Source organism: Nomascus leucogenys, chromosome 19, assembly GCF_006542625.1.
Source record: "Nomascus leucogenys isolate Asia chromosome 19, Asia_NLE_v1, whole genome shotgun sequence".
NCBI classification, from domain to species: Eukaryota; Metazoa; Chordata; class Mammalia; order Primates; family Hylobatidae; genus Nomascus; species Nomascus leucogenys.
The window spans coordinates 59,276,404-59,302,523 of record NC_044399.1 but is presented as its reverse complement, the minus strand read 5'-3'; the positions used below and the strand labels follow the sequence as shown (position 1 = coordinate 59,302,523).

At 43.7% G+C, this 26,120-nt stretch overlaps 1 protein-coding gene across 1 annotated transcript in view; it reads left to right on the top strand.

Moving 5' to 3' along the window:
* The window catches only part of ERN1 (endoplasmic reticulum to nucleus signaling 1), a 91,812-nt gene that overhangs the window by 25,744 nt on the left and 39,948 nt on the right, over positions 1 to 26,120 (top strand). Inside the window, exons 3-5 of the mRNA XM_003262639.4 lie at positions 6,847 to 6,967; positions 24,295 to 24,328; positions 25,369 to 25,441. Coding sequence (XP_003262687.2) covers positions 6,847 to 6,967; positions 24,295 to 24,328; positions 25,369 to 25,441 — 228 coding nt within the window. The remainder of the gene's footprint in view (positions 1 to 6,846; positions 6,968 to 24,294; positions 24,329 to 25,368; positions 25,442 to 26,120) is intronic.

Here is a 26,120-nt window from a genome sequence, read left to right as displayed (position 1 = left end):
CATTTACATGCCACCTGAGAAGTGTGTGACTCTCTTTTTCACAATCGTAGGTTTTCTGTGTGTGTGTGTTTGTGTGTACATGCCTTTATTTTTTTTGCAGGGGTAAGATACTCCAGTTTTGTAAATGGAACAGAGATTATAAACCTCGTTAAGTGTAGATCACTGGAAAATTGTGGGTATGGAACACGTGTGCGTGACACTGTATGTTCCCACTGACTTAGAGGTGAAAATTCTGTGCCATTTTAATGATCTTATTTCTGACCCTTTTTTTTTTTGAGATGGAGTGTCTCTCTGTCACCCAGGCTGGAGTGCAGTGGCGCGATCTTGGCTCACTGCAACCACTTCCTCCTGGATACAAGCGATTCTCCTGACTTAGTCTACTGAGTGGCTGGGATTACAGGTGTGCACCACCACGCCTGGCTCATTCTTGTATTTTTAGTAGAGACAGGGTTTCACTATGTTGGCCAGGCTGGTCTCGAACTCCTGACCTCAGGTGATCCACCTGCCTGGGCCTCCCAAAGTGCTGGGATTATAGGCATGAGCCACCACACCTGGCCCTGACACTTGTTATCAGGTAGTCAGTTAACCTGGGAATCAGTTCTTGAAATGTATGTCTGAAATTGACAAGCTGCATTTTTTTGGCAAAAGCAACATTTCTGAAACCCCTGATAGGGAACATTCGGCTTTCATATGTTCTGAATCTCAGAGGAGCTTGCGGGGTCTTCCCTGCTGTACTTATCATTGCAGGGGGTGACAGGGCAGTGGTAAGTGGAAACAAGCCAAAACTTCAGTGATAAGGCTGCTGAAATCAAGCCCTGGTGTTTTTGGTTTGTTTGTTTGTTTTATTTTGAGATAGGGTCTGGCTCTGTTGCTCAGGTTAGAGTGCAGTAGCACTGTCTTGGCTCACTGCAACCTTTGCCTCCCAGGCTCAAGCAATCCTCCCTCCTTGGCCTCCTGAGTAGCTGGGACTACATACATAAACCACCGTACCTCGCAAATTAATTTTTTTTTTGTCAAGATGGGGTCTCCCTATATTGCACAGGCTGGCCTGAAACTTCTGGGCTCAAGCAATCCTCCTGCCCGGGCCTCCCAAAGTATTGGAATTGCAGGCGTGAGCCACCATGCCCAGGAAGCTGTGGGTTTTTTGCTGGTTGTTCTCCAGCCACTGATGAGCTTGCCTCCCTGCTTGAGCAGTCAGTCCCAAATGCTAGTTTAGAAACTGGTAGTTTTTTGCTAGAGGTCATTTCATTTGTTTTTGTGCTGTTTGAACACCTATCTGCCCCTGTGTCCATAATTCTCTTTACTGAAGACTTTTTCTAAATGAAGTTATTTCAGAAGGCATTTAAGAAAATATTTTTTTCTTACCTGAAATATATATAAGTAGTTAATTAATGCAAGAGCCCTAACGATTAGCTGAATTCACAATATTAGGGAATGATTAAATTGTTGGTGATGTACCTTTCAATCATCTCTGCATAAGCAGTTGATAGCCACTTCTATATCTTTGTAGTAAATGCAGAGTGAATGGTGGATTTTATGAATGGGGAAGCTGCTGGATTTTGTGTAACATTGCCTTTTTTTTTTTTTTTTTTGAGATGGAGTCTTACTCTGTCGCCCAGCCTGGAGTGCAGTGGCGTGATCTCGGCTCACTGCAGCCTCCGCCTCCTGGGCTCAAGCGATTCTCCTGCCTCAGCCTCCCGAGTAGCTGGGATTACAGGTGCCCGCCACCACACCCAGCTAACTTTTGTATTTTTAGTAAAGACAGGGTTTCACCATGTTGGCCAGGCTGGTCTTGAATTCCTGACCTCAAGTGACCCGCCCATCTCGGCCTCCCAAAGTGCTGGGATTACAGGCGTGAGTCACCATGTCCAGCCATAACATTGCTTTATAATCAGAACATTGAACATCAGGATCCAGTGCTGGTCTTGTGTTGGCTTTCATGGGAGGGAGACTCTTGCTGCAGTCCAGCTGAGTAGGGCTGCAGTGTGGACCCTTATAGTGCTGAAGCCTGCTAAGTGACACATGCTGGACAGAGTCTGATGTCTGTGGGGACCAATTAGCTAATGGATGTTTAGTTTTAGGCGAGACTAGATGCCTGCCACTACCCTTCTCACCCTCCACAGTTACTGTTGGTTACTTCCTACAAGTCACCATCAAAGCCAGGAGTATATATTCCACTTTTTTTTTTTTTAACCTTCCAACTACTAGTTTTAAAACTGAATCAAATTCCAAATAGTTGTTAACTTGAAACAGATCTGCAGACTCGACATTTTCTTTCCATTTTCAGGCTCTCTGGAAACCAGTGTGTGTGCCGTAGGGTATGTTGCTTGTAGCGAAAAGTGAGCACTAAGGACTGAAATGGCTGGGCAAAGACAAGGCACAAGTTCATCTTTCTGAAGCAGCATTTTTCAGTGTTCAGGTACAAATAGTTCTCAGCTGTGCTCAGTATCACACAAGGCATCTGGAAACATGTTTAATTCATGTTAGCTATAGCAACTACATTTGAACTCAGGCATGTTCATGCTTTTAAAAATGCCAGAGGGGAAAAAGCCAGAAAATTTGTCATTTTTATTTGCCTTATGAGAGAATAACACTGTTCCGAGTGGCTCCCAGGAGTTTCGATTTGGTACAGTTGAGAGCCTTGAGAAGAACCTGCCAATTATAATCGTTTGTGGCATTTCTGTAGACATTGTGATTGACAGAATTCTCAGTTGCCAAATTCAGCTTCTCTCTAAACTTTGTGAGATTTTTCCAAGACTAAATTAGTCATGTGATTAGTGTTGTTGTTGTTTTTGATTTTGAGACAGAGTCTTGCTCTGTTGCCTAGGCTGGACTGCAATGGTATGATCTTAGCTCACTGCAATGTCCGCCTCCCGGGTTCAAGCAATTCTCCTGCCTCAGCCTCCCAAGTAGCTGGAATTAAAGGTGTCTGCCACCAGGCCTGGCTGATTTTTTAGTATTTTTTTTAGTACAGACGGGGTTTCACCATGTTGACCAGGCTGGTCTCAAACTCCTGACCTCAGGTGAACCACCCGCCTCAGCCTCCCAAAGTGCTGAGATTACAGGCGTGAGCCACCGGTCCCGGCCATGATTAGTGTTTTATTTTGATCCATAAACCAACCGTAGACTGTTGCTCTTCCAGTGGCTTCCAAGATGCTCAGACAAGGCAGGTGGCTTTTGTTTCCACTAGTGCTTCCGCTAGTAGCAAAGGAGCACTGACATGTTTTAGTAAATATTAACCCTTTTAAATATTAATACTGTGATAAGATATACTTGGGGGCACTTAGTTCATTATGGTTGTACTGTAGGCTTTAATAACAGCAAACTCTTCTTATTCTTGGATGCATACATTCTTATTGGGAGACCCCTGTGTTTCTAAACTCTGGTCCCTTGTTTGGTGGAGATGAATGATCAAAGGTGGTTGACTTGCCTACTATCCTGAGGTGGAAAGTGCTTCACGTGGAACTTAGGCGCTTGCCGAAGCTCCTTTAAATTCAAGCTTCTCTCTCTGCCAGCTTGTCCATCTCCTTTCTACTTTGTGAAAAATTCACTACAGATTAGCAAATCATATTATTGGAAGTTTAAAAAATGAGAAAAGAAGAAATATTGCTGTAATTTTGCAGTATTGTTTTCCCTTTATTTTTATTTTTGGAGACAGAACCTCGCTCTGTCCCCCAGGCTGGCGTACAGTGGCACGATCTCGGCTCACTGCAACCTCCAACTCCTGGGTTCAAGTGATTTCTTTTGCCTCAGCCTCTCGCGTAGCTGGGATTACAGGCACCCACCACCATGCCCGGCTAATTTTTGTATTTTTAGTAGAGATGAGATTTCTCCATGTTGGCCAGGCTGGTCTCGAACATCTGACCTCAAGTGATGTGCCTCCCTCGGCCTCCCAAAGTGCTGGGATTACATGTAGGCATGAGTCACCGCGCCTGGCCCTTTTTTTCCCTTTTTCTATCTGCATTTTTCCTCATTGGGTGTGTGGTGGGGACTGTTTAGGCTACAAGTGACAGAAACCTAATTCTAACAGGCTTAAGCAAAGAGGGGAATTTATTGTAAGGACTGGAGGGTCTCTAAGCCCAAGGGCAAGAACTTAGCTAGGCCTCAGGAGCTGTGGAAGCCAGGGTGGGCTCTCCCAGTCTTTTCAGTCATGTTTCTTCTCAGGCTGCTTTCTGTTTCTGTGTCTTTCTCATTCAGCTTTTTCCATGTGACAGAAAACACATTCATAGAGCTCTCTCAAGTTTTATTTCCATTTATTGATTGATTGATTGATTGATTGATTTATTGATTGAGACAGAGTCTCATTCTGTCACCCAGGCTAGAGTGCAGTGGTGCAACCTTGGCTCAGTGTAACCTCCCTGCAAACTCCACCTCCCAGGTTCAAGCAATTCTCCTGCCTCAGCCTTCTGAATAGCTGGGAATACAGGCACATGCCACCACGCCCGGCTAATTTTTGTGTGTTCAGTAGAGATGGGTTTTCACCATATTGGCCAGGCTGGTCTCGAACTCCTGACCTCAAGTAATCCTCCTGCCTTGGCATCCCGAAATGTTGGGATTACAGGCATGAGCCACCACGCCTGGCCTTATTCCCACTTTAGCCACCCAGAGTTTAACTCACTTTCTTGTGTGGCCTCCCAAGACCTGTTGTACAGAGTGGTTATTCCTGTGGTATCTTTGGGTGGGTGGAGGAGGGCTCAGCAGGGATTTCCACTTCTTGGCCCCAGGTATGCATAATTTGCCCTTTCATTTATTCATCCTCCAAACTGTCACACCTAACATAATCCAGCCATCCCACACCAAGCTACACACCCATTCCCCCTCCTCGGTGGCAGATAGCCCCAATTCACTTAGCCCCTGTTTACTCATGAACTCCTGGTGGCTTTGTCATAGGGCCACAGTTCTCCAGGCCCAGGTACCTGTGGTTCAGCTGGCTTGTCACCATCTGGACCCTCTGGGCTGAAATAATTCTAACCACTCCCAAACAGTGACCTTTGCATCCCCGGCTAGGGCAGATACCACCCTTGAGGCTTATGTTTTCCTAGCCGATTCATACTCTGATATTAATTTCCTAGTTCCAAAGGTAGAATTAAAAGCACTCTTCTTCCTCAGACTTGAGGCTTTGCACAGAGTAGACTTGCAGGTGGCAACACAGCTTGCTGTCCTTTCTCCCATTCTAGGGAGTGGGCCCAGGCCCTGGCCCTGGGCAAAGCACAGAGGTGGGATGTGCTAAGTTCTGGCAGCCGTTTCACTCCCTCTGTTGGTGGGTCTCCACCGTGGAAAAGGAATACGGGACCCCAGAGAATTTGTCCTGCCACCTCAGGCTGCCCCAGAGAGAGCCTGTGGGGCCTTCCCTTTGAAGGATTAACTAGGCATCCTGGCTCTTACCGAGAGTAGCCGGGCTTTCTGGGATCAGGCTCCCATGCACAGATAACCCCAGTCCTTTTACATTTAATGCTCCATACTTCTGTATTTCAAAAATAGCATTTGTGCCAGAATTCAAACTGTTGCAGTATTAGCAAGTTGTATTGGCATGTTTTTTTTTTTAATTGAAGACGAGGGGAAAAAGCTATTTGCAGGATAGTATGTGACAAAGGAAGAGAAAATCTCATTACAAGGGTGGGGTTGCTGAAGGGACCTCTACCTCAAAAGGGAAATCTTATCCAGGAAACCTTACCAGCTGTCACCTGCATATGCGTCCATGTGTGTACATGTGCGCACACACCTGCCCTCATGGAAACCCTGTGGAATGAGGGTACAATTCCTAGCAAAGCCAGAAGACAGGCAGGCAAAAAAAAAAAAAAAAAAAAATCAGTCCAGTATAATTGTAACCACAGTGAATATCAAATCTTGGATTCTATATTTAATTGATAATGTATGTAAGCATTTTTCTATATTGTAGATTTTTCCAAGTGTTATTTTAATGATAATTATTTCACTGAACATATGTCTTTATTTATCTTAGCCATTTAGATATTATTGGAAATTTGGTTCTTTCCAGTTTTTGTGTTTATAAATGGGATGTCATGAGTATCATTTGCACAGAACTTTTTCCATTTCTGGAGTTATTTCTTTAGAGTATAGAAGTGGAATTATAGGATCAAAAACTAAGAGCACTTTTATATTTTCCAGAAAGATGATACTAGTAATTTTCAGTGCTACTAGCAATGGATGAGAAATGTCACAGCCTTTGGTTATTTCCTTTAAAATGTTTTTTTGTTTTGTTTTAAGTTTGTTGAGAAAAAAAGGTACATTTTAATTTAAATTTTATTTTTATTCTAAGTGAGGACCAGTTTGGGGTTATGCTTTTTATTCATTTACTTTTATAACATATCTTTACTGGAACCTTGGTGTTTTATTTTATAAATTCTTTGTATAATGAAAGCTGTTTTTCCTATTTTGCTTTAAGCATTTTCCCCTAATTCTTTGCTTTTTAAAATTTCATGAGCGTGTGTGCACGTGGGTGTTCGCATTCTTTTTTATCATAACGTCTTATGAGATGACCAGGTTTTAGAGAATAGAATAGACCCAAGAGAAGCAAGTCAGAAAGCTGAGCCTACTTTGCCCCTCTGTTTCAGTGGAGGCTGCCCCATGGATTATTTCAGAATTCTTGTCCTTGTAATGTTAGGTCATGAGCCTGCCTGTCTGCAGGCAGGATCACTGCTTAGAGTGAGGTGACCTGGGTTCTAGTCCTGACTGAGTGGGAATTTAGGCTCTCCACCTTCCATTTCTTCATCTGTAAAATGGAGGGTTTTAGCAGGATAACCTTGGGGGTGGGGGGTCTGTGATTGTACATGCCCAAGGTGAAGAATCATATCAACATGAAGAGTCTTCTACATCTCGTTGCAGATTTTTGGAAGTACCAGCACAGTGACGCTTCCTGAAACCTTGTTGTTTGTGTCAACGCTGGATGGAAGTTTGCATGCTGTCAGCAAGAGGACAGGCTCAATCAAATGGACTTTAAAAGAAGGTAATTTGGATTTGGTCCTTGGGCAACATGGACATTTGCTTAACTGGGTCCACAGAAACATATTCTGGAGAAAGAGAAAACATTACTCATTATCTAATAAAATAAATAAGAAATAAAGAAGAATGGGATCAAGAGAGGAAAAGGCATTCTGCTCCAAGGATGTTTATAGCTTTGCTGTGGTTATCCACTAAGTGCCTCAGTTAAAGAAGCACGTTTCATCTTTTTTGCTTCTGTTTAGACTTCATGTTAAAATGGCTCTAGGCTTTTCTATTAATAGCTCTAGCTAGTTGGTCTTTATGAAGACATGCTGCACTAAATTTGTTCTCATGATTAGAATCTTGTAATCATAATTACAAGAAGGTATCTTCTTAACACCTCAAATTACTCATTTGTTTTTATAGAGGCTGAAATAATAGAGGGCTGTAAGATTTGACATTCATCCAAGTTAACCACTTTATTGGGTTGTTACGGTGAGGGGAATAAAGACTGAGCTTCTTTCTTACTTAACATACCGTGCGTCCATGTTATGATCTGATCTTCCTGGTGGTAACTAGCAGAGTCAAGCCCTACAGCTGGGAAATTGTATTTGATTTCCAAAGTAATCTTTCCAGATAAAGCCATGCAAATCCCAGGATTTGGGACTTTCAGAGTCATCTATATTATTTAATCTGTCTAGTAATAAATCTCATTTGGCCCGAGGTTCGGGTCTGAACAGCATCGTTCTCTTTCGTCACTGCTCTGTGACTCATTACTTTCATGAGCGCAGCCAATGTTTTTCCTTCCTTAATAAAGTGTTCCAAAACAGTATGCTAGATGGAAAAATATTGGCATATGTCAGAAGGTCACACATTGTCTTGTGAATTCAGCAGCAAACCTCGTTACCGTCCATAGATGATGGCAGCTGGGTTACCACAGGCCATCCTGCCCCACCTGTATGGGCCCTGCTTGGATCAGCAGGAACTTTAAACAGCGCAAAGACCAGCTCTCTCAGGAGTGTGTGGCCACAGGAAGACTGTAGAGTGTTTTATTACAGGTTCCAAGAACGTCATCTGTACTGTATCTCCATCACATTTAAGCCTTTTAATGTTTTTAAAATGAAACAGAGTCCTTCAAACTTCAGGATTTCCTATTTTGTCCAGAGATGAAAATCAACAAATCACACAAGAATTGAGAGAAACACATTGGCTGTGGAATGTTAGGGCATGTCTTTCAGCTTCATTGTTCCCAGGCAGGGCATCTTCACCCTGAGCCACTTCATTCTGCTTTGCTTTTCCCTGCACATAATGCTTTAAGTTGATTTTTTCTAAGTCTTCATTTCTGCAAGTAATGTCATCTGTATCCAACAAAACTGTGTCCTATTACTTAGTCAAGCATAAGAATTAACCTGTTTTCTCTTCTAACTTAGAACTGAAAGAATTTGCCTCTTTTTAACTCAATTGAATGTGTATTTAGAGAACCTAGAATGTGAGAGATACTGTGTATCAGCAGTCCCCAACCTTTTTTGCACCAGGGACCAGTTTCGTGGAAGTTTTTCTGTGGACCGGGGGAGCAGGGACAGGGAATGTTTTGAAATGACTCAAGTGCATTACATTTATTGCGCACTTTATTTCTATAATTATTACTACATTGTGATGTAGAATGAAGTAATTATACAACTCACCATGATGTAGAATCAGTAGGAGCCCTGAGCTTGTTTTCCTGCAACTAGACGGTCCCATCTGGGCATGATGGGAAACAATAACAGATCATCAGGCATTAGATTCTCATAGGAAACATGCCACACTACGCTCACATGCGTAGTACACAATAGGGTTCACACTCCTATGAAAATCTAATGCTGCCACTGATCTGACAGGAGGTGGAGCTTAGGCAGTAATGCCAGTGACAAGGAGCGGCTGTAAATACAGATGAAGCTTTGCTTGCTCACCCACTGCTCACCTCTTGCTGTGTGGCCCAGTTCCTAACAGGCCATGGACCCGTCCACAGACCAGTATGGGTCCACAGCCCGGGGGTTGGGGACCCCTGTTCTATAGGACACCAAAATGAAAAAGGCAGACCTTGTCCTCAAGAAGCCCATGGTCTAAACCCATGGTGAAAATATAAGAACACAGGACTTCAACACAGCCGAGTCCTGTAACCACTCATGAGAGGGACTAGTAATGTGCTGTGGGCCCACATCCATTTGGAGGGCAGGAGGCTCTGTGAAGTGGGGTGTCGGAGGTAAGCCCTGGTGGATGAATTGAGTTCAGTCGGGAGTGAGGCCTGGAGAAGAGCAAAGGAGGCAGCAGGTCTAGGGTGCAGGAGCTGATCCTGTTTAGCAGGAGCTTAGCGTTTCCAGGTAGAGGGAGGGAGGATTACAAGGGGATGTTGAACCTTACGGGAGCACTTTGGCGTTTGCATCTGACTGAACAGGAAATTGGGAGCTGTTAATGTGATTGAACAGGTGAGTGACTCAACAGGTGCTCACTTTTCGATGACTCCGGCAGCTGTGTGTGGGATGACTAGAGACAGGAAGCAGACCTGGAAAGGGAGGAGGGATGGGAAGGGTGAGAGGCAAGCCAGAAATAGAATCAGTAGAATCTAGTGACTGACTAGGGAGGAGGAGTTACAAGACACTTAAAGGAAGAATTAGAGAAATCCAATTAAGGTCTAATAATTTCTTTTCTTTTTTTTTTTTTTTTTTTTTTTTTTTGAGACAGAGTTTCCCCCTGTTGCCTAGGCTGGAGTGCAATGGTGCAATCTTGGCTCACTGTAACCTTTGCCTCTCAGGTTGAAGTGATTCTCATGCCTCAGCCTCCTGAGTAGCTGGGATTACAGGCATGCACCACTATGCCTGGCTAATTTTTGTATTTTCAGTAGAGACGGAGTTTCACTATGTTGGCCAGGGTGGTCTCAAACTCCTGGCCTCAAGTGATCTGCCTCTCAAACTGCTGAGATTAAAGATGTGAGTCACTGTGCCCAGCCTAATAATTTCCAGTAGTATTCATGATGATCTAAGTCTGTTTTTCTAAGAATAAACTGGCATGTTTTAGTTTAGACCTGGATACCAGTGGCCTTAACTTACATTTCTATACAAAGATTAAAGATGGCAATGTGTAGATACCCTGAGTTTTCAGTTTAACTTTAATCTTGTGGTTATAACTAAAGATTTCAACGTTTTTCTAAATTGTTAAATATAGATAAATGATAAAGGTATCCAGATGCTACTCTAGGTCCTGAGGATACAGCAAGTGAACAAAACAAGCAAACCCTTTTGTCATAGAGCTTTCATTCCAGTGGTAAAACAGGAAATCAGTTACTTATTAGTAACGAGAGGTTTGGAGAAAAAATGAAGTGGGGACATGGAATGGGCAGTGCCAGGTTGGGGTGGGAGTCTGCAGTTTTAAACAGGGAGGGCTCCACTGAGAAGGTGTCATTTGAGCAGGAGCTCAAGGAGACAAGGGAGTCTCGTAGACAGCCGGCATAGTGGGTCAAAGGTGGAGTGTCCTTAAAAAAAAAAAAAAAGAAGGAAGGGTGGGAGCGTCCCTGGCACGGTAGAGGAGGAGCACAGAGTTATGGCGGGTGGAGATCAGCTCAGAGAGAGATGGGCCAGTCATACAGGGCAGGAGGGACCCAGCACTTCCTTTACTTCACATGTACTATAAAGATGCTTACTGAAACAAAATTTATAGTCAGTAAACTACATATACACAGTTTCAAAAAGAAATAAACATATTACCGAACTGGTAATCTAAAACAAATAATAGGAAAGTATTTTTTAATCACATAGATATAACATGTAAATGCTTGGACACACGCTGACACTCCCCCCAGGAACAAATGCTGTGCCTGTTAATGCAAATGGAGACAAGTGCAGGATAGTTTACCACCATAGCCATGGCAACTGGATTTCCAAGATGGTGCACTGTTCTTGGTAGTGTTTCAAACAAAAGAAGTACAGCCTTACCTGCCTTACACAGTAGTTAACGTTCCAAGAAAATTCTATATATTATGAAAAAGTACATTTGTGCTTATGTGTAAAACAGACTATAGGCTCGGATAACTAATAAAGGGTTTTGGCCCATGAGAATGTCTGGCAGGACATCAGAGTGGCGTGCAGATGCAGGGCAATCCTTGGTTGTGCAGGACCACTAGCATCCCTGGTCCCCCACACTTAGTGTCTGTAAAGTCCGCTAGTCTCTGTGACCAACAGAAAATACCTTCATCGATTTCTCAAGCATTCCCTAGGGAGCTGTGCTCTCCCTATGGATACCACTGGTGTAGGGCCTAGTGGCTGGTGTGAGGACATTGGCTTTTTCTCAGCCAATAGAGGAACCTGAGGCAAGGAGCAACGTGCCCTGTTATTCTGGACTGAATGTTTGTGTCATCCTTCCACTGCCATTCATAAGCTGAAGCACTAGCCCTCGGTGTAATGGTACTTTGAGATGGGGCCTTTGGGAGATAATCATGAAGGTGGGGCCCTTAGGATGGATGAGTGTCCTTATGAGAAGGGAGAGACCAGAGCTCACTCATTCTCTCTCCACCATGTGAGGACATGGTGAGAAGGTGGCCGTCTGCAAGCCAAGAAGACAGCCCTCACCAGAAACCAATCTCAGACTTCCGGCTTCCAGAACCATAAGAAATAAATTTCTGTTGTTCAATGTTGTTCAAGCCCCCTAGTCTATGGTATTTTGTTATAGTAGTCTGAGCAGAATAAAGCACATGGCCTCCACTTTACAAGATCAACAAGTGCTGTGTTGAAACTGAACAGATGGGCCCAGGAAGAAACTGGGAGGCCAGGCAGGGGTGTACTGCACTAGTCCAGACAAGAGAGGATACAAGCTTGGGTCTGAGTCTCAAAGAGGGATTCAGAGTTGAATGGAATAAACTTGCTGATGCAAACACATACCTTTAACTCACCAAACTGGGGTTCTTGAGAATAGAGGCCTGCAACTCCATTTGGCTGTTTACTTTTTTCAGGAGCCAACCAACAGGGCATTTTTTTTTTTTTTTTTTTTTTTTTTTTTTTGCTTTCTATGGTGGTTTGGCAGGTGCTTTTGTTCCTCAGCCAAACGTGTTGTAGTTCCCAGCAATGGTGGTTTCTTACACCATAGTGGCAAATTATGCCTAATAGAGAAAATGCGTTTTGTTTTCTGGAACTCATTTGGGTTGTGACATTTTACTTTAGGGGCCATCCTTCTAAGCACTGATTTTGTAACTGTAGTCTGTCTTTCTCTAAAACCTCACCAGTGAATAGAGTTGAATATATTTCATCTCTGTACTTTTAGACCAAACGCAAACTGAGAATGTTGCCACCATGTTTTGTTTTAGATTAGCTTGCTTTGGCCTGATGGAGTCGAGAGGACTTTCTTTAGTATTTCCAGGGCTGGTGTAGGGCTTCTTGAGCTCACCTTAAAATACTAGTTAATGCTGATTTTTAACACTCAAATCCCCATCAAATTACAGGTTATTCTGTAGCAACCCGGCTCCATTCTTTTCTGTCTCCTTTCCAATAATAGCAGGCACGAAGGGCTGGGTCAAATTAGAACCATTCTTTACTAATCATGAAAATCTGCTAAATATGCAATATGACTACTCTCCTAGCCAGCTGGGCCCAGACTCCTGAGATGTCCCTTGAGTGGACATTCAGATAAATTATAAAGCTATCCAGATACTACTCCAGGTTCTGAGTATACAGCAGGTGAACAAAACAGGACATAATACTGGAGATTTCTTAGGAGGGAAGAGTCAGAACAAAGTTATTTGAAATTTGAAGACAATTTTATTCTCACATGAATATCTCTTTCTAAACATGTGCCTCTTGCCACAGTTCCTCCCTGTGCCGAAAGAATCACCGCCAAGCAGTATAGAAACTAGAGAAAACAGAACTATGCTGTGCTACTTCCCCCTTGATGCCCAGTGGTCACCAAGCCCTGTCATGTAGACTGGGAAGGACCCTGCAAACCTGACTCCTCCTCTCTGGCCCGATTGCTGGTGCCTTAGCAAGGCTCTTGGCATTCATTTCCTAGATGAATGCAGCAGCCTCCTGACCACCATCCATGCCCCCCGCACCTTAACCCTCTCGTTCACTCATCACACTGCCCTCAGATACACCCTCCAAAAAGACCAGTTGGACCTAGCTGTGCCCCTGCCTGCTGAAATGCTCTTGGTGTTGTCTATAGTGGTGGTGTTGTGCCTGCGCCAGTGTGTGTGCTATGTTACCTGTGAATGATGAGGAAAGGACAAACAGGGAGCGTGAGCATCATCTATGATGGGTTGGCCATTTCAACAACTGGCCCTTCACCACTGCTAGTTTGAGAAGTGCTGCTCCACAGGGTCAAGTCTAAGCTCCTTAGTGCATGTGCAAGGCCATTCGTGGTCTCTCACCGCCGCCCCCTGCCAACTCCCTGGGCTCCCTCCGCTGCCCAGCAGGTGCCCTACTTGCAGCCATGTAACTCCTTGCCAGGCATTGGAGACCTCTGGCCTTTGCTCATGCTCCCTCTCCACCAGCAGCCTGCAGTGTTAGACAAGCTCCTGTTCATCTGTGAAGACCCCTTCCCAGGTTACCTCCCTGGCTTCTCAAGCAGGGTGAGCCCCTTTTTTGTCTGGGTTTTGGAGGTGCTTTTCTGCACCCTCTGTTGTGGCACTTCTGGCTTGCGTTGTGAATTTTTGTTCTCATTTGCTTCCTAGTGGATTTCTACCTCCTTGCTGGGCGCTGGGTAGCCAGGATGCTCAGTAAATGTCCGAGGCACTTGATGCTGACTCGGGTCCCAGAACTCTTCTGCCCGGACGTCTTTTGGGAGTCCTGAGAAACAGATGGGACTTGACCGCTTTCTCAGGATGAATCATTTGTTGCTTGTGTCATAGTCATGACAGTTTCCGGTTCTGGTTTCTGATCTTGAGTTTTGCATGGCTTTTGGCGGTTGGTTTTTCTGTCCTGCGCTTTAGGCAGTGTGTGTGACTCTGGAAGAGTTGGAGATCCATCTTCAGAAGTGCAATGGAAACATGAGAAGGGGAAATTGTGAAAAGTGATGATGTTTTGTTAGTAGATCTAACCTGTTTTCTCTCTCAAGAACTTTTCTAGGCTTACAATATGCATCATCTACCTTTTTACCCTCACTGCTTAAGTATAAGAAAGGTGTTTATTTCCTCTCCATTGTTGTGAAGGATTGAAAATTAAGTTTTATGCAAGGGGCTGTGAGAGAAACCTGTTTTTACTTTTGAGCATCTTGAAAATGTGTTGGTTCTTTCTTTTTTTGTATTTTACTTTTAAACATAGAAGGTTTAAAACATATCCAAATGTAGAAGTATTATATAAAGAACCTCCATGTACTCATCACTCAGCTTCAACAGGGACTGGTTTGTATCTAGCCTTGTTCACCTGCACCCCCACTCACTTTCTTCCCTTGTTTTTGGGACTTGCCTCAAAGTAATGCATTTCTCATTTCGGATGGCTCCTCTTAGCAGCTGCCACACACGCAGTAGCGTGGATCTCAGCTCTGATGGGTCGTCTTTGCATCATTGGTTGGTGTGTGTTGGAATATGGTTGTGATTGTTGAAGTACATGGATAAAGTGCCTTATTTTGTCTGTGACTTAGTTACCTGTCCCTTTGTTCACTTTTGAGTGTCTGGTTTGATGGCACCCCATCACTCAGGAATGAATTCTGTGAAGTTATGACATCCTGAGAGGCATTTGGACACAGGCTGTAGTGTTGAATTGTCTTCAGTGCCTTCATGATGGATTATAACGTTCAGTGTGTTTTTTGGCTTGAGTTACTTCTGCCAAGGTAGAGATAAATGAGAACGCAGTAGACTTCAGCTGCTTTTAATATGGGCAGTTTTCCGGATTACTTGGTCATTTCTACATGATCGTCTTTGCCAAAGGTGACATTTCGTGACTTAATGGAGGTTACCTCCTAAGAAAACTTGTTACATCCTTTTCCACTTCTGCTGAGATTAGAAATTGAGGAGCTTTTGATTAGACGTCTTTAAAAAAAAATGCTTTCCTCATGAAAGCTGAACTGTAAAGAATGTCTGAGACTTTCTGTCCTACAATTTGGACCCTAACAGCTTTAATGGGAGTTTATGGCTTAGGTTAATGAAGTGCGTTTTCTCTGGAGGGAAGGAATGAGCTGCCATTGGGGAGAAGTACTCCCTAATTGGGCCACTCGAATGTATGAAACATATTTGGGAGACTGAAGGTTTGAGTTAAGGAAGGGTGGAATGGCTTTGTTTCTGCCAGTAATTTTTTTTCAAATGAGAAAACAATATTAGAACCTTAAGCACATTCTTGAGAAAATAGCAGTTGTTTACCTCATTCAGACTACGCCTTTCTAGTTTCACTGTTATCTGTCAGCCAGGGTTAAAATCTCCATGTCACCTTTAACTCGTTCCTTTCTCCCACTGCATTTATCTAGACAGGGCTCAGTTTTGCTGACACTCTTTTCCCTCCTGTCTGTTTCTGACTCCCCTCCTCCCCGGCTTGGGTCTGTCTGTTGCAGCACCTTTGTGATTCCTTCTCCCTTTTTTCCTTCATTTTGTGCCTCAATGCCCGCCTGTCTAACTTGCCTTCAGAGGACTTGTACAGGTTGAGTATCCCTTACCCGAAATACTTGAGACCTGAAGTGTTTCTGATTTTGGACTTTTTTAGGTTTGGAATATTTGCATTATATTTACCAGTTGAACATCTCAAATCTGAAAATCTGAAACCCAAAATGTTCCAGTGAGCATTTCCTTTGCACATCACATTGGCGCTCAGGCTTCAGATTTTGGAACATTTCAGATTTTGGATTTTCGGATTTGAGATGCTCACCCTGTGTCACATTCCTCTTTTTTTTTTTTTTTTCTGAGACGGAGTCTCACTCTGTCGCCCAGGCTGGGGTGCAGTGGCGCGATCTCGGCTCACTGCAAGCTCCGCCTCCCAGGTTCACACCATTCTCCTGCCGCAGCCTCCTGAGTAGCTGGGACTACAGATGCCTGCCACCACGCCCAGCCAATTTTTTGTATTTTTAGTAGAGATGAGGTTTCACCGTGTTAGCCAGGATGGTCTCGATCTCCTGACCTCGTGATCCGCCCACCTCGGCCTCCCAAAGTGCTGGAATTACAGGCCCAAGCCACCGTGCCCAGCCCACATTCCTCTTTTTCTCAGAGGCTTCCAGTTGGACTCTAGTGCCCAACATTCCACATCACAAAGTTTTCAAGGCTTTCTTCCCCATGGTGTCACTGCCTGCAGTCCAGCCTCATTTGTGTTGTTCCTCAGGAGGAACATGTCACACTTGCTGAGCCTGCGTCCTCTGTACCGTGAACACAGTGACAGTTTTTCACTCATGTTGTCTTGTCATCCCTGTGCTCGAGGCCGGCTGCCTTTATGAGGGTTTTCTGCTCCGAGTATTCCGGTCCCCACCTAAGAAAGCCTGTGGTGCGTGCCCCATGTTCTAGCAGTTCGTTATGTATGGTTCACATACATTAGCTTTTTAACTCAAACCATAAGCTCCGTTCTTTATCCTGCATGACACTTAACAAAGAACCCAGCTGAAGCAGATATCTGACAGTTGTTTCTGAGATGTGTTTGGTGCATCTCAACAGAAAGTTACTAGTAGCAGGGTTGTCAGTCCCTTTCCTCCTCGGGGGAATGGGAGTGTGTACATGTAGCAGATTACACAGGCTATAAAGCAGTTGAGACTTCATCTCTGCTCTCTGGGTCCTTAAATACCTTTCAAAAGGTATTTTGAATACCAACCCAGAACATTTAAAATCACTGGTAAGGGTACACTTGGAAGGGACTGGTTTGGGGACTTTCTAACTGCGTGGTGATATCTTAGCTGTACAGAAGAGAGAGCTGATTTCCATTGCTGCGTTATGGGGGTCAGAAGGGTGGTCAGATGGGGTCAGAAAGAACAAGGTGGAGGAGGGCAGTAAAGCCAGAGGTCATCTAGATTCCACCGGAAAAGCAAAAGCAGTATGTTCCGGAAATACCCGTACTCATCTGGGAAAGAGAAGAGAAGGATCTTGCAAGGCTCCTTGAGCTCCAGTCAAGTGAGCAACCTGTTCTTGTGGCTTCTATAATCAAAGGGATCTTATTTCTTCCTACGTGGAAGGAAGTCTGCCCAGAGCTACCTCCAGAGAGAGGCCGTCAATCTCGAAGTCTGGTTTGAAACGATTATTTAAATTTTGGTTGATTGCGTCAAAGACATTTTTCTGTTCAGCTGACTTATCACCCCATGTTTTCCCCAGGCCCTCACGAATTTTGCCAACCCTGCGTTTAGGGAAGGCTGAGATGGTCCTGACAGGGTCCTTCATGCTCTTAACATGGGTTTCCCTTCAGTCTCTCTGTGCCCCGTGCAACTGGAAGAGCAGGCTCTTCAGAATTATGCCACAGGTGAGAGTAGGAGGAACAGGCCATTCTTTCCAACCTATTGCAGATGTTTGCCTTAAATAGCTTCTGTTTTTAGCTTTTTTTTTTTCTTTTAACTTTTCATTTTATAAAAACTTTATACATACCCCAAAGTAAGGAGAGTAGTATCATGAAACCATGTATCCAGCACCCAGCTTCAATAATGATCAACGCGGGGTAATCCCCGTCCCTCTCCCTTAAATACTTTTCAAAAGGGCCAACCCAAAACATTTACAGTCACTGCTAGAGGTACACTTAAAAGGGACTGGTTTGGGGACTTTCTGAGTTTCTAGACTGTGTGACTGGGTGGAAGTGGGACCCACCAGCCAATGTGGGGAATGTGAACTGAGGAGCAGGTCCTGGGGGTGTGGCCTTGGGCTGAGACACCCATAGCAGTTGCAAGTGGGACTGGGTCAGGAGTCCAAGGGAGAACATCCTCAGATGCCATGTGGAGGATTTGCAAGTGTTGGTTTTGATCAGGGGAACTTGGCAGTGGTAGTTCTGATCTTATTCTGAGGGTAGGGACCAGAGGGCAGTGAGTGGAGGAAGATAAGAAGGCAGGAAGGTGGAACAGAGGATTCGGAGCAGTGTAGTTTCCCCACATGGATCAATCACCCAGCTTGGGTTATAAAGGCAAATTCCTTGTCTCTACCTACAAAGCCAGCTTCCTGGGGGAAGAACCTAGGAATCAACATTCTAAAAATTCCATAGGAATCTCTAATACATTGCTGGTGGAAATATAAAACAGTACTACCATTTTTGCAAACTGTTTGTCAATTTTTTGTCAAATGTAAACAATATGATGCAGTCAGTCCCCCTCCTTGTTTTAAGAAATGAAAATAGGCCGGGCACGGTGGCTCACGCCTATAATCCCAGCACTTTGGGAGGCCATGGCGGGTGAATCACGAGGTCAGGAATTCAAGACCAGCCTGACCAGTAGGTGAAACCCCGTCTCTACTACAAGTACAAAAATTAGCTGGGTGTGGTGCACATGCCTGTAGTCCCAGCTACTTGGGAGGCTGAGGCAGGAGGGTCACTTGAACTCAGGAGGTGGAGGTTGCAGTGAGCTGAGATTGTGCCACTGCACTCCAGCCTGGGCAACAGAGCAAGACTCCATCTCAAAAAAAAAAAAAAAGGAAAGAAAAGAAAAAAAAGAAATGAAAATAGGTCCAAATAAAGACTCGTACACAAATGTTCACAGCAGCTTTATTCACACCAGCCAAAAAAATAGAAGCAACTCAAATGTCCCTCAGCAGGTAAATAGGTAAACAGATTGTGGTAAATTCTTACAGTAGAATACTATTCAGCAATAAAAAAGAGCGAACTATGATACACACAACAATATGGATGAATTTCCAAGACATGTGAAGTAAAGAGGCCAGGCACAAATGAGTATCTATGACGTGGTCATTTGTGAAATTTTAGAACAAACAAAATGAACTAATGAACTGGTACTTATCTGGAGCAAGATTTGGAAATACTGAATCGAAAAGGATGTGAAAAAATGTTTTAGGGTGATGGAAATGTTCTGTATCTTCATGGTGAAGATAGCTACATGGGTGTGTGTGTTTTTCAAGATTCATTGAACTGTAAACTTAAAATGGATGCATTTTGGAGGAAAAGGAGAGTGCAGAAGAGCGGGCAGAGCCAAGAGGTTTTTGTGTTTATAGGCAAAGGAGGAGTTGAAGATCCTTGGAGACAGGATCTAGATGTGAGTGTGAAAAATCTATGAGCATGAAGATAAAAGCATTGTCCCTTTATAGAGATGTGAAGGGAAGGGTGGAGCTGGGCAAATGTAGAAGGCAAAGGGTAGGAAGTTGCAGCAAGCTCACTCAGTCTCCCTTAATTTCCCCTATGACACGGAAGGCAGAGTCATTTGTGGAGAGACAGGGACCTTGAGGCAAGGAGTAGTTTGAAATATCGGCTACAAGGGCGAGAACAGAGTCAGCCAGGATCTCCTAGTGGCAGGGGCCTAGCTGGCCACACCATGGAGATACTATGTATGATGGTATCTCCATAAATGATCGCAGTGTTTTCTACAGCTGTGCTCAGAAGCCTGGGTGGAGGAACAGGGACTGCTATGCAGATCCTGGGTTCAGGGTGAGTAGAGCTTATCTGCTGGATTATTAAAAGTGATCAACAATGGATTTCCAGGCTGGCCAAGAGCAGAAGTAGGAAAGAAACTGCTCTAGTTTGAATATTTGACCCTCCAAACCTCATGTTGAAATTTGATTCCCAGTGATGGAGGTGGAGCCTAATGGAAAGTGTTTGGGTCTTGGGAGTGGATCCCTCATGAATGGCGTGGCACTGTCCTCACTGTAGTGAGTGAGTCCTCACCCTATTAATTCCTGTGAGAGGTGGTTGTTAAAAAGAGCCTGACACCTTCTCCCCTCTCACTGCTTCTCTCCCCCTGTGATCTCTGTACACTCTGGCTCCCCTTTGCCTTCTGCCAGTAGTGGAAGCAGCCAGAAGCCCTCATCAGAGGCAAATGCTAGTGCCATGCTTCTTGTACAGCCTGCAGAACCGTGAGCCAAATAAACCTCTTTTCTTTATAAATTACCCAGCCTCAGGTATTCCTTTATAGGAACACAAACAGACTAAGACAGGAAATGACACTTAATTACTCCATTCAGCAAATACGTTGGTTACCACCTGTGTGTCAGGTATTGTTTTAGATCCTTGGGAAGATGCAGACAACAAAAAATAAATCCCAACCCTCAGTGGCCAGAGTCAGGCATTAAGTAAGCAATAAAATATACAGAACTACAGAGGTGGTAAGTGACATGGAGAAAAATTAAGCAGGGAAGAAGGGTTGGAAATCCTGGGCAGTAGGAGGTGATCATGGAAGACCGCTCTGAGGTGGCAACAGTTGATCAAAGACCTAGGCAGAGGAACAGCCAGTGCAAAGGTCCCGAGGCAGGGGCAGGCCTGGCGGTGCTTGTTGAATACTTGGAGGCCGGCATGGCTGGAATGGAGTGTGTGGGAAATAGTGGGAGATTGTTAAGGGGTGACAGGTTGAAAGGGAGGGACTGCTTGGGATTTATGAGCCACTGTGTAAACACTGGCCTTCACTGAGTGAGATGGGGAACCACCAAAGGATTTTGACAGAGAAGCTTAATCTGATTTATACCTTTAAAAGGATCACTCAGTGTCAAGGCACTGACTTACCATCTTGACAAACATTTAATCCACATAGAGATGCCCCATGAGGTTGATGTTATCTCTATGTTTTTTTCCTTACTGATGAGGAAATTGAGGCTCCGCGAGCTTAAGTAACTTTGCCAAGGTCACTCAGCTGGTGATTGGCAGAGCCAGGATTTACGCCTTGGTTTGTCTGATTCCAAAGGCCACACAGATTAGGAGAGGAGGGAAGGCTTGAGAGACAAAAGGTTCCAATGGTGTTGAACAGGACACAGAACTATGATTGGCATCGAAATAGACCACAGAGTTTGGCAACTGATAGCATGTGTTAGGGAGAAATAGGCGTTAACAGTGTCATTTGAGTCATGGCTCTCTTCTAGGAGAATGGTGGTACTGTTAATAAAATACGGTTGTCAGAAGTAGAAGCCAGTCTGAGGCAAAAGACAGACGGCGTGACTTGGGCAAGCAGAGGCTGAGGGGTTGGTGGGAAGTAGTGGGCGTGTCCAGTTGATCCAGAGAGAGGATCCGGGAGAGGGGAGCCTAGAACCCCACTGTGGTTAGGGTGGAAGTTATAAAGAGGCATGTGCTCTCTGAGTGAGAAGAAAGGCTGAAGGGAGAAGCTGGCAATGTTCCTCCCTGTGTGGAGGAGGGAGTGGGGACAAAAATTCACTGCTTTGGGGGACAGAAATGTTTAAAACTTTACCCTTATGAACTTGGACAAAGGAAAGATGTGGATGTCTGTTTTGTCATTTGAGCTTAAAGAGGTGATTTAGATTAGCCTAGCAATGAGCATCTTGTGACCTCACCCAGGATGTCAGTTCCTGCAGGTGTAAAGCTTGTGCCATTCCAGGCCTCAGCTGGACACACGATGGGGGCCGGGGAGTGGAGTTGAGGCCAGTGGCTGCTCCCAGGGGATCAGTGAGCAGGTTTGTTTCTTTCCCGTGTTAATCCTGGGAGACCAGACCTTGATTTCAGCTATATTTTCCCATATCTCTACCTTTACCAGATAACCTTACCTTTACCTTACATAACAGCCACTTTTTATACTTGTGAAGTAACTGCCCCCCAACTTTTTTTTCTGAAAGTAAAACAACTTGGTGACACTGGCTTTTATTCTTATCGGGCCCCATATAGATAGTAGCTTATTTTACAGCAGTATTTGTTTACATCCCTACAGGTAGGACAGTGTTTCTTTTCACATGGCTGAAAACTTTTTTTTTAAAAGCAAGAATCTTACCTGATAGTAGTTCTCATTATTAAATCAAAACCACTTTTTCATGTTACTCTTTTATTGCACATTTTCAGATAATGCTCTTTGTTTTTATTTTTGCTGACTTTTCAAAGATAATTTTCTCTTTAAGCTTTTTTAATATGAAAAAATTTAAGCCTGTGTACAGAGAGTAGTAAAATAACACTCCAGTGTTTCCATTTCTCATCTTTAACTGTTATCAACAGCCTGCCACTTTTTGTTTTATCTGCCCTCCCCGCCCCCATATAATTATTTTCTGTAGTATTTTAAAGCAAATCTCGAATTCAGATGATTCTTAAAGAAAAACATTTACAGAATTAGGTCATTGTTACATTTCAGAAGCCAAGCAGCAGTGTGTCTGCCTCTGTCAGAACTGTCTTAATAATTGATTGTGTCTTTACCTGGCCTGCAACTTTGAAGAGGCTTATTCCAGGTGCTTATTTTACTGAGTGGATGGGAAATGCTAGGATGACCGTAAGGTCCTCCTACTGGAGTTTGTCTTCTCCTAAGCCTAGAAAAAAAAAAAATCACAGTTCTTAAACACCAATGTAGTTGTCCCAGGAATCTTCCCCTGTCTCCTGCCGATGTCCTGAATCTTAACTGGAACCTTCCTGATACAGGGCACATCTTGGGACCTGAGGCCTCAGTGTCAGGTGACCAGTGGATAAGCTGTAGAAAACCAGGAAAATCTGCATCTGAAGACGAGTCTGTGAGACTGAGCAAACACTGTACAGTAAAGATCAGGTTATGAATAGGAATTTAAATCATGTTGGTCTCCATGTCTTATTTCTGGTGAATTGCTGGAATTTGGCCATGTCCTCTTAATCTGCGTTTATCTGTAATACCTTTAAGTGGCTGAAACAAACAAAAAAGATGCCATTTTACTGCCGTGTTTTCTTCGGAATATGATATTCTTGCTCTTCTTGGCTTGCATGGCTTCAGGTCGGTGTTAAAATAACTGGGTTATTGCACCTTGACTAGCTTGTTTCAGTGGGATGAGTGTGGTGTGCCTTTATTTCCTGTCTCTTGCATCAGTCTGTTTGTGAGAGTGTACCGAGAGGTGATTAATGGGAAAGATAAACATATGCTTACTGACTGAAAGTTCTTCCTGTTTCCTAAAGTGTTTTTGGTTTAGTGAATTGTTTGTTTGCTGCCCACAGGCCACATATGGTGTGTGTACCTCTGTTGTTGTGAACACCATATGCCTTTGTATAGGAGCTGGGCTTTTAAGCAAAGTCAACGTATGATAAGACTTAAAAGATTTTCCTTCATCCAATAATTGGATGGATTGGACAGCTGTCTGTCACCATAAGCAGAGCCTACAGAGTCTGGAATTCTGCATACAAAATCATATAAGAATACTTGCTGTTCTTGCCCCCAGAGTTCAAGTTGTGTACAGCATGGCTGTGGGGTTTTGGTTGCTGGAAGTACCTCATCGCTGTGAGTCTCCTGCCTGCGGACTTTTAGATCTGTCACTACACAGTACTGCTGTGCCAGTGTTCATGCTCTCTCACTGCCACTACCATCTGCCCCTGGAATCAGGAGCTTCCTCTTGCTTTGTGCCCAGGAAAATCTAGCGAGGGAAAATTCTGCCATTAATTGCTGCAAATGTAGAATTGACTTAGAGAAAAAAACATGTTCTCAATTTAAAAAGTAATGCCTGCTCTTGCAGAAATTTTACGATATAGAAAAGGTTGGGGGAAGTTACATTTCCAACAAGGATAACTTACAATTAGCATTTTTGATCTTTCCATCTAGTTAGGTACCTTGAAGCCTTTCCCCGTAGTTGCATTAATACTCTATGTACAATGTTATCTTTTCTCCTGAACATAATAGCATAGGTTTGTATATGTCTTAAAATTTTATTAGCCCTCTTAGAAGCCTTAATTTTTTGCCAAGTGGACATTCTATAACTTAACCATATTATTGGGTAGGTCATTTGTAATGCTGCTACGTACACATCTTTGTACAAAAGCCATTTTCTATAGTTTATATTATCTTTAAATTAGATTTTATAGAAATGCAATGGGGGGGCCAAAGGGAATGAACACTTGGAGGCTCTAGAATTGCTGCTCCAAAGAGGTGTGTCCATTTACTAGCCAATTGAAGTCAGTTCTTAAACCAGTTTTACTTTTCCTAATGGGAATATGTAGAGCTACTCCAGGCATGGGACAAGGTAATGATTTCGGTTTTAGAAGTCCTTGAGGTGTCAGGTAGTGATGCTCTGACCCCTTGTCCACTGTGTGTGGTAACTGGTTCTTCCTTCTGCATCCATCCCCCAAGTTATATGCAAGTTTCTTGAAAGCAGTTCTGTTCCGGTCTCAGTTCTCTATCCAGCCTCAGTGACTATCCAAGAGCTTACATTTGCATCATTGTGGATATGTTTTCTAAAAGATATGCACGATGATGCAAAAGTGCATATAACCTTCATGTACACTAGCCCATGTAGGTTAACATGAGGGAGAAAGTTATTACTGGTACAACTTGACCTGGTCCTGGGAAGCCTCTGGGAATCTTGACATTTTGGGATGTTTCTGATGATGCCTTTGTTGTTCTTTTGCACAGATCCAGTCCTGCAGGTCCCAACACATGTGGAAGAGTAAGTTTTCTGATTTGCTCAGTACTTCCCTTTAATTCAGTCTTATTCATTCAATCAGTGTTTATGAGACCAGTTGCTGGGAGTGCATATATGTGTAAGTTTGAGGAATAACAATGAGTGACATATAAAGTCTTATAGGTGATATGATGAAAGCCTGTGTTGAGGAGGAGGTGGTCAGTTTCCTGGGGGAGAAGGGTAGTGGTTTTAAAAAGGCTTATTTGAGATGAAACTCAAGTTGAGCTTTGAACTTAAACTTCCAAAGTCCTCAGGGGCACTGGACCTCTTCCTCTTTGCTGTGTCATATCATGGAGAAAAACGGTGAATGTGACCTGCTACTACAGAGTGTGTGTTGGGGTAAAAGCTGGATAGCGTCTGTAAGAGCCTTAAATGATGGCGCAACCTAAGGAACGATTCAGCCAAGGATTTCTGAGGGACTGTAGTTACAGTTCAGTCTTTAGCAGATTAACTTGACAAAGGACCACTTCACATCTGCTTCAAGGGAAGCTACTGATGGAGGGACTTTGATCTGTCCCCTTGGCGGGTTCTCTCTGATGTCAAGCTGTTAGAGTCTGCTTTTATTGCCTCCAGTTAAACAAACAATATCTCTTGAAAACTAAAAGCAGATTTGTTCTACCTGTTTGTGTACCATGCCATGCTATTAAATGTTAATGGCTGAAGTTCTATATACAATTGATGTAGAAATTGAAAAGTGGACTTGCTGGGTCCTTTTCACGTATTTTGCCTTCATCCAGAGTGCTTTGACCAAATGATGATTTGTCTTCTATGGTTTTGTATGATTTTTCCTTTCAGGCCACTTTTCTCCACTCGAGGATGGTGTATACCACCATAGGGGTATTTTATTTGTCTGTGGTTGAAGTGAGAGAGAGTAGTGAGTGGAATTGTCTTATATACTCACTTACACACCTACACACAACCACCCTCCACTCTCTGTTCCTCCATCATGGGTTTGCGTGGCTTTGATATGTTGTTCCATGCCCTGGGCTGTAATTTATCCTTGATATTTATTATTTAATCTCTAGGCCTGCCTTTCTCCCAGATCCTAATGATGGCAGCCTGTATACGCTTGGAAGCAAGAATAATGAAGGCCTGACGGTGAGTATATTTAGCTGCTTTTGTATTCCAGGGGTTCTAGACCACCGGTCCTTAAGTGTGTCTGCACAGTGTCTTACTGTGTCTCCTGCCTGGAGCTTTTAAAAACAACCCCTGGGGATTCTGATTCATGTGGTCTAGAGAGGAGCCTGGGCATCATTCTTTTCAGAGAGCTTCCTAAATGAGCTTTTAAATGTGGTGCCAGAGTTCAGAAACACGGATGCAGACCAGCGGGTTCTCATGGCCCAGCCCATACACTGGAGGATATAATGTTAGGAACAGGGTTTGCTCTAACTGGTGACCCTCACCTTAGGAGGGAGAGATATAGTTTGAAATGCTGTCTCCACCTGCCCCACCTTCCGATGACTCCTTAGGGGAGTCATGTGATATTCTACCCTCATCTCCATTTGAGAATCTAAACCAGTGGTTTTCAGCCTTAATTATACATTGTAATAACCTGGAATTCGAAAAAACAGTATTAGGACCTAGAACATAGGGCCCAATCCCAGAAGGTCCCGATTTAATTGATCTAAGTCATCAGGACTTTTTAAAAGCTCCCCAGATAAGAGAATTTAGAAACAGGCCCACACATATCAGGTGACATCAGGTCACCTGCTTTATGACAAAGGTGACACTGCAGTGTCCTGTCTTTTCTCTTTTTTCTTTTCTTTTCTTTTGAGAC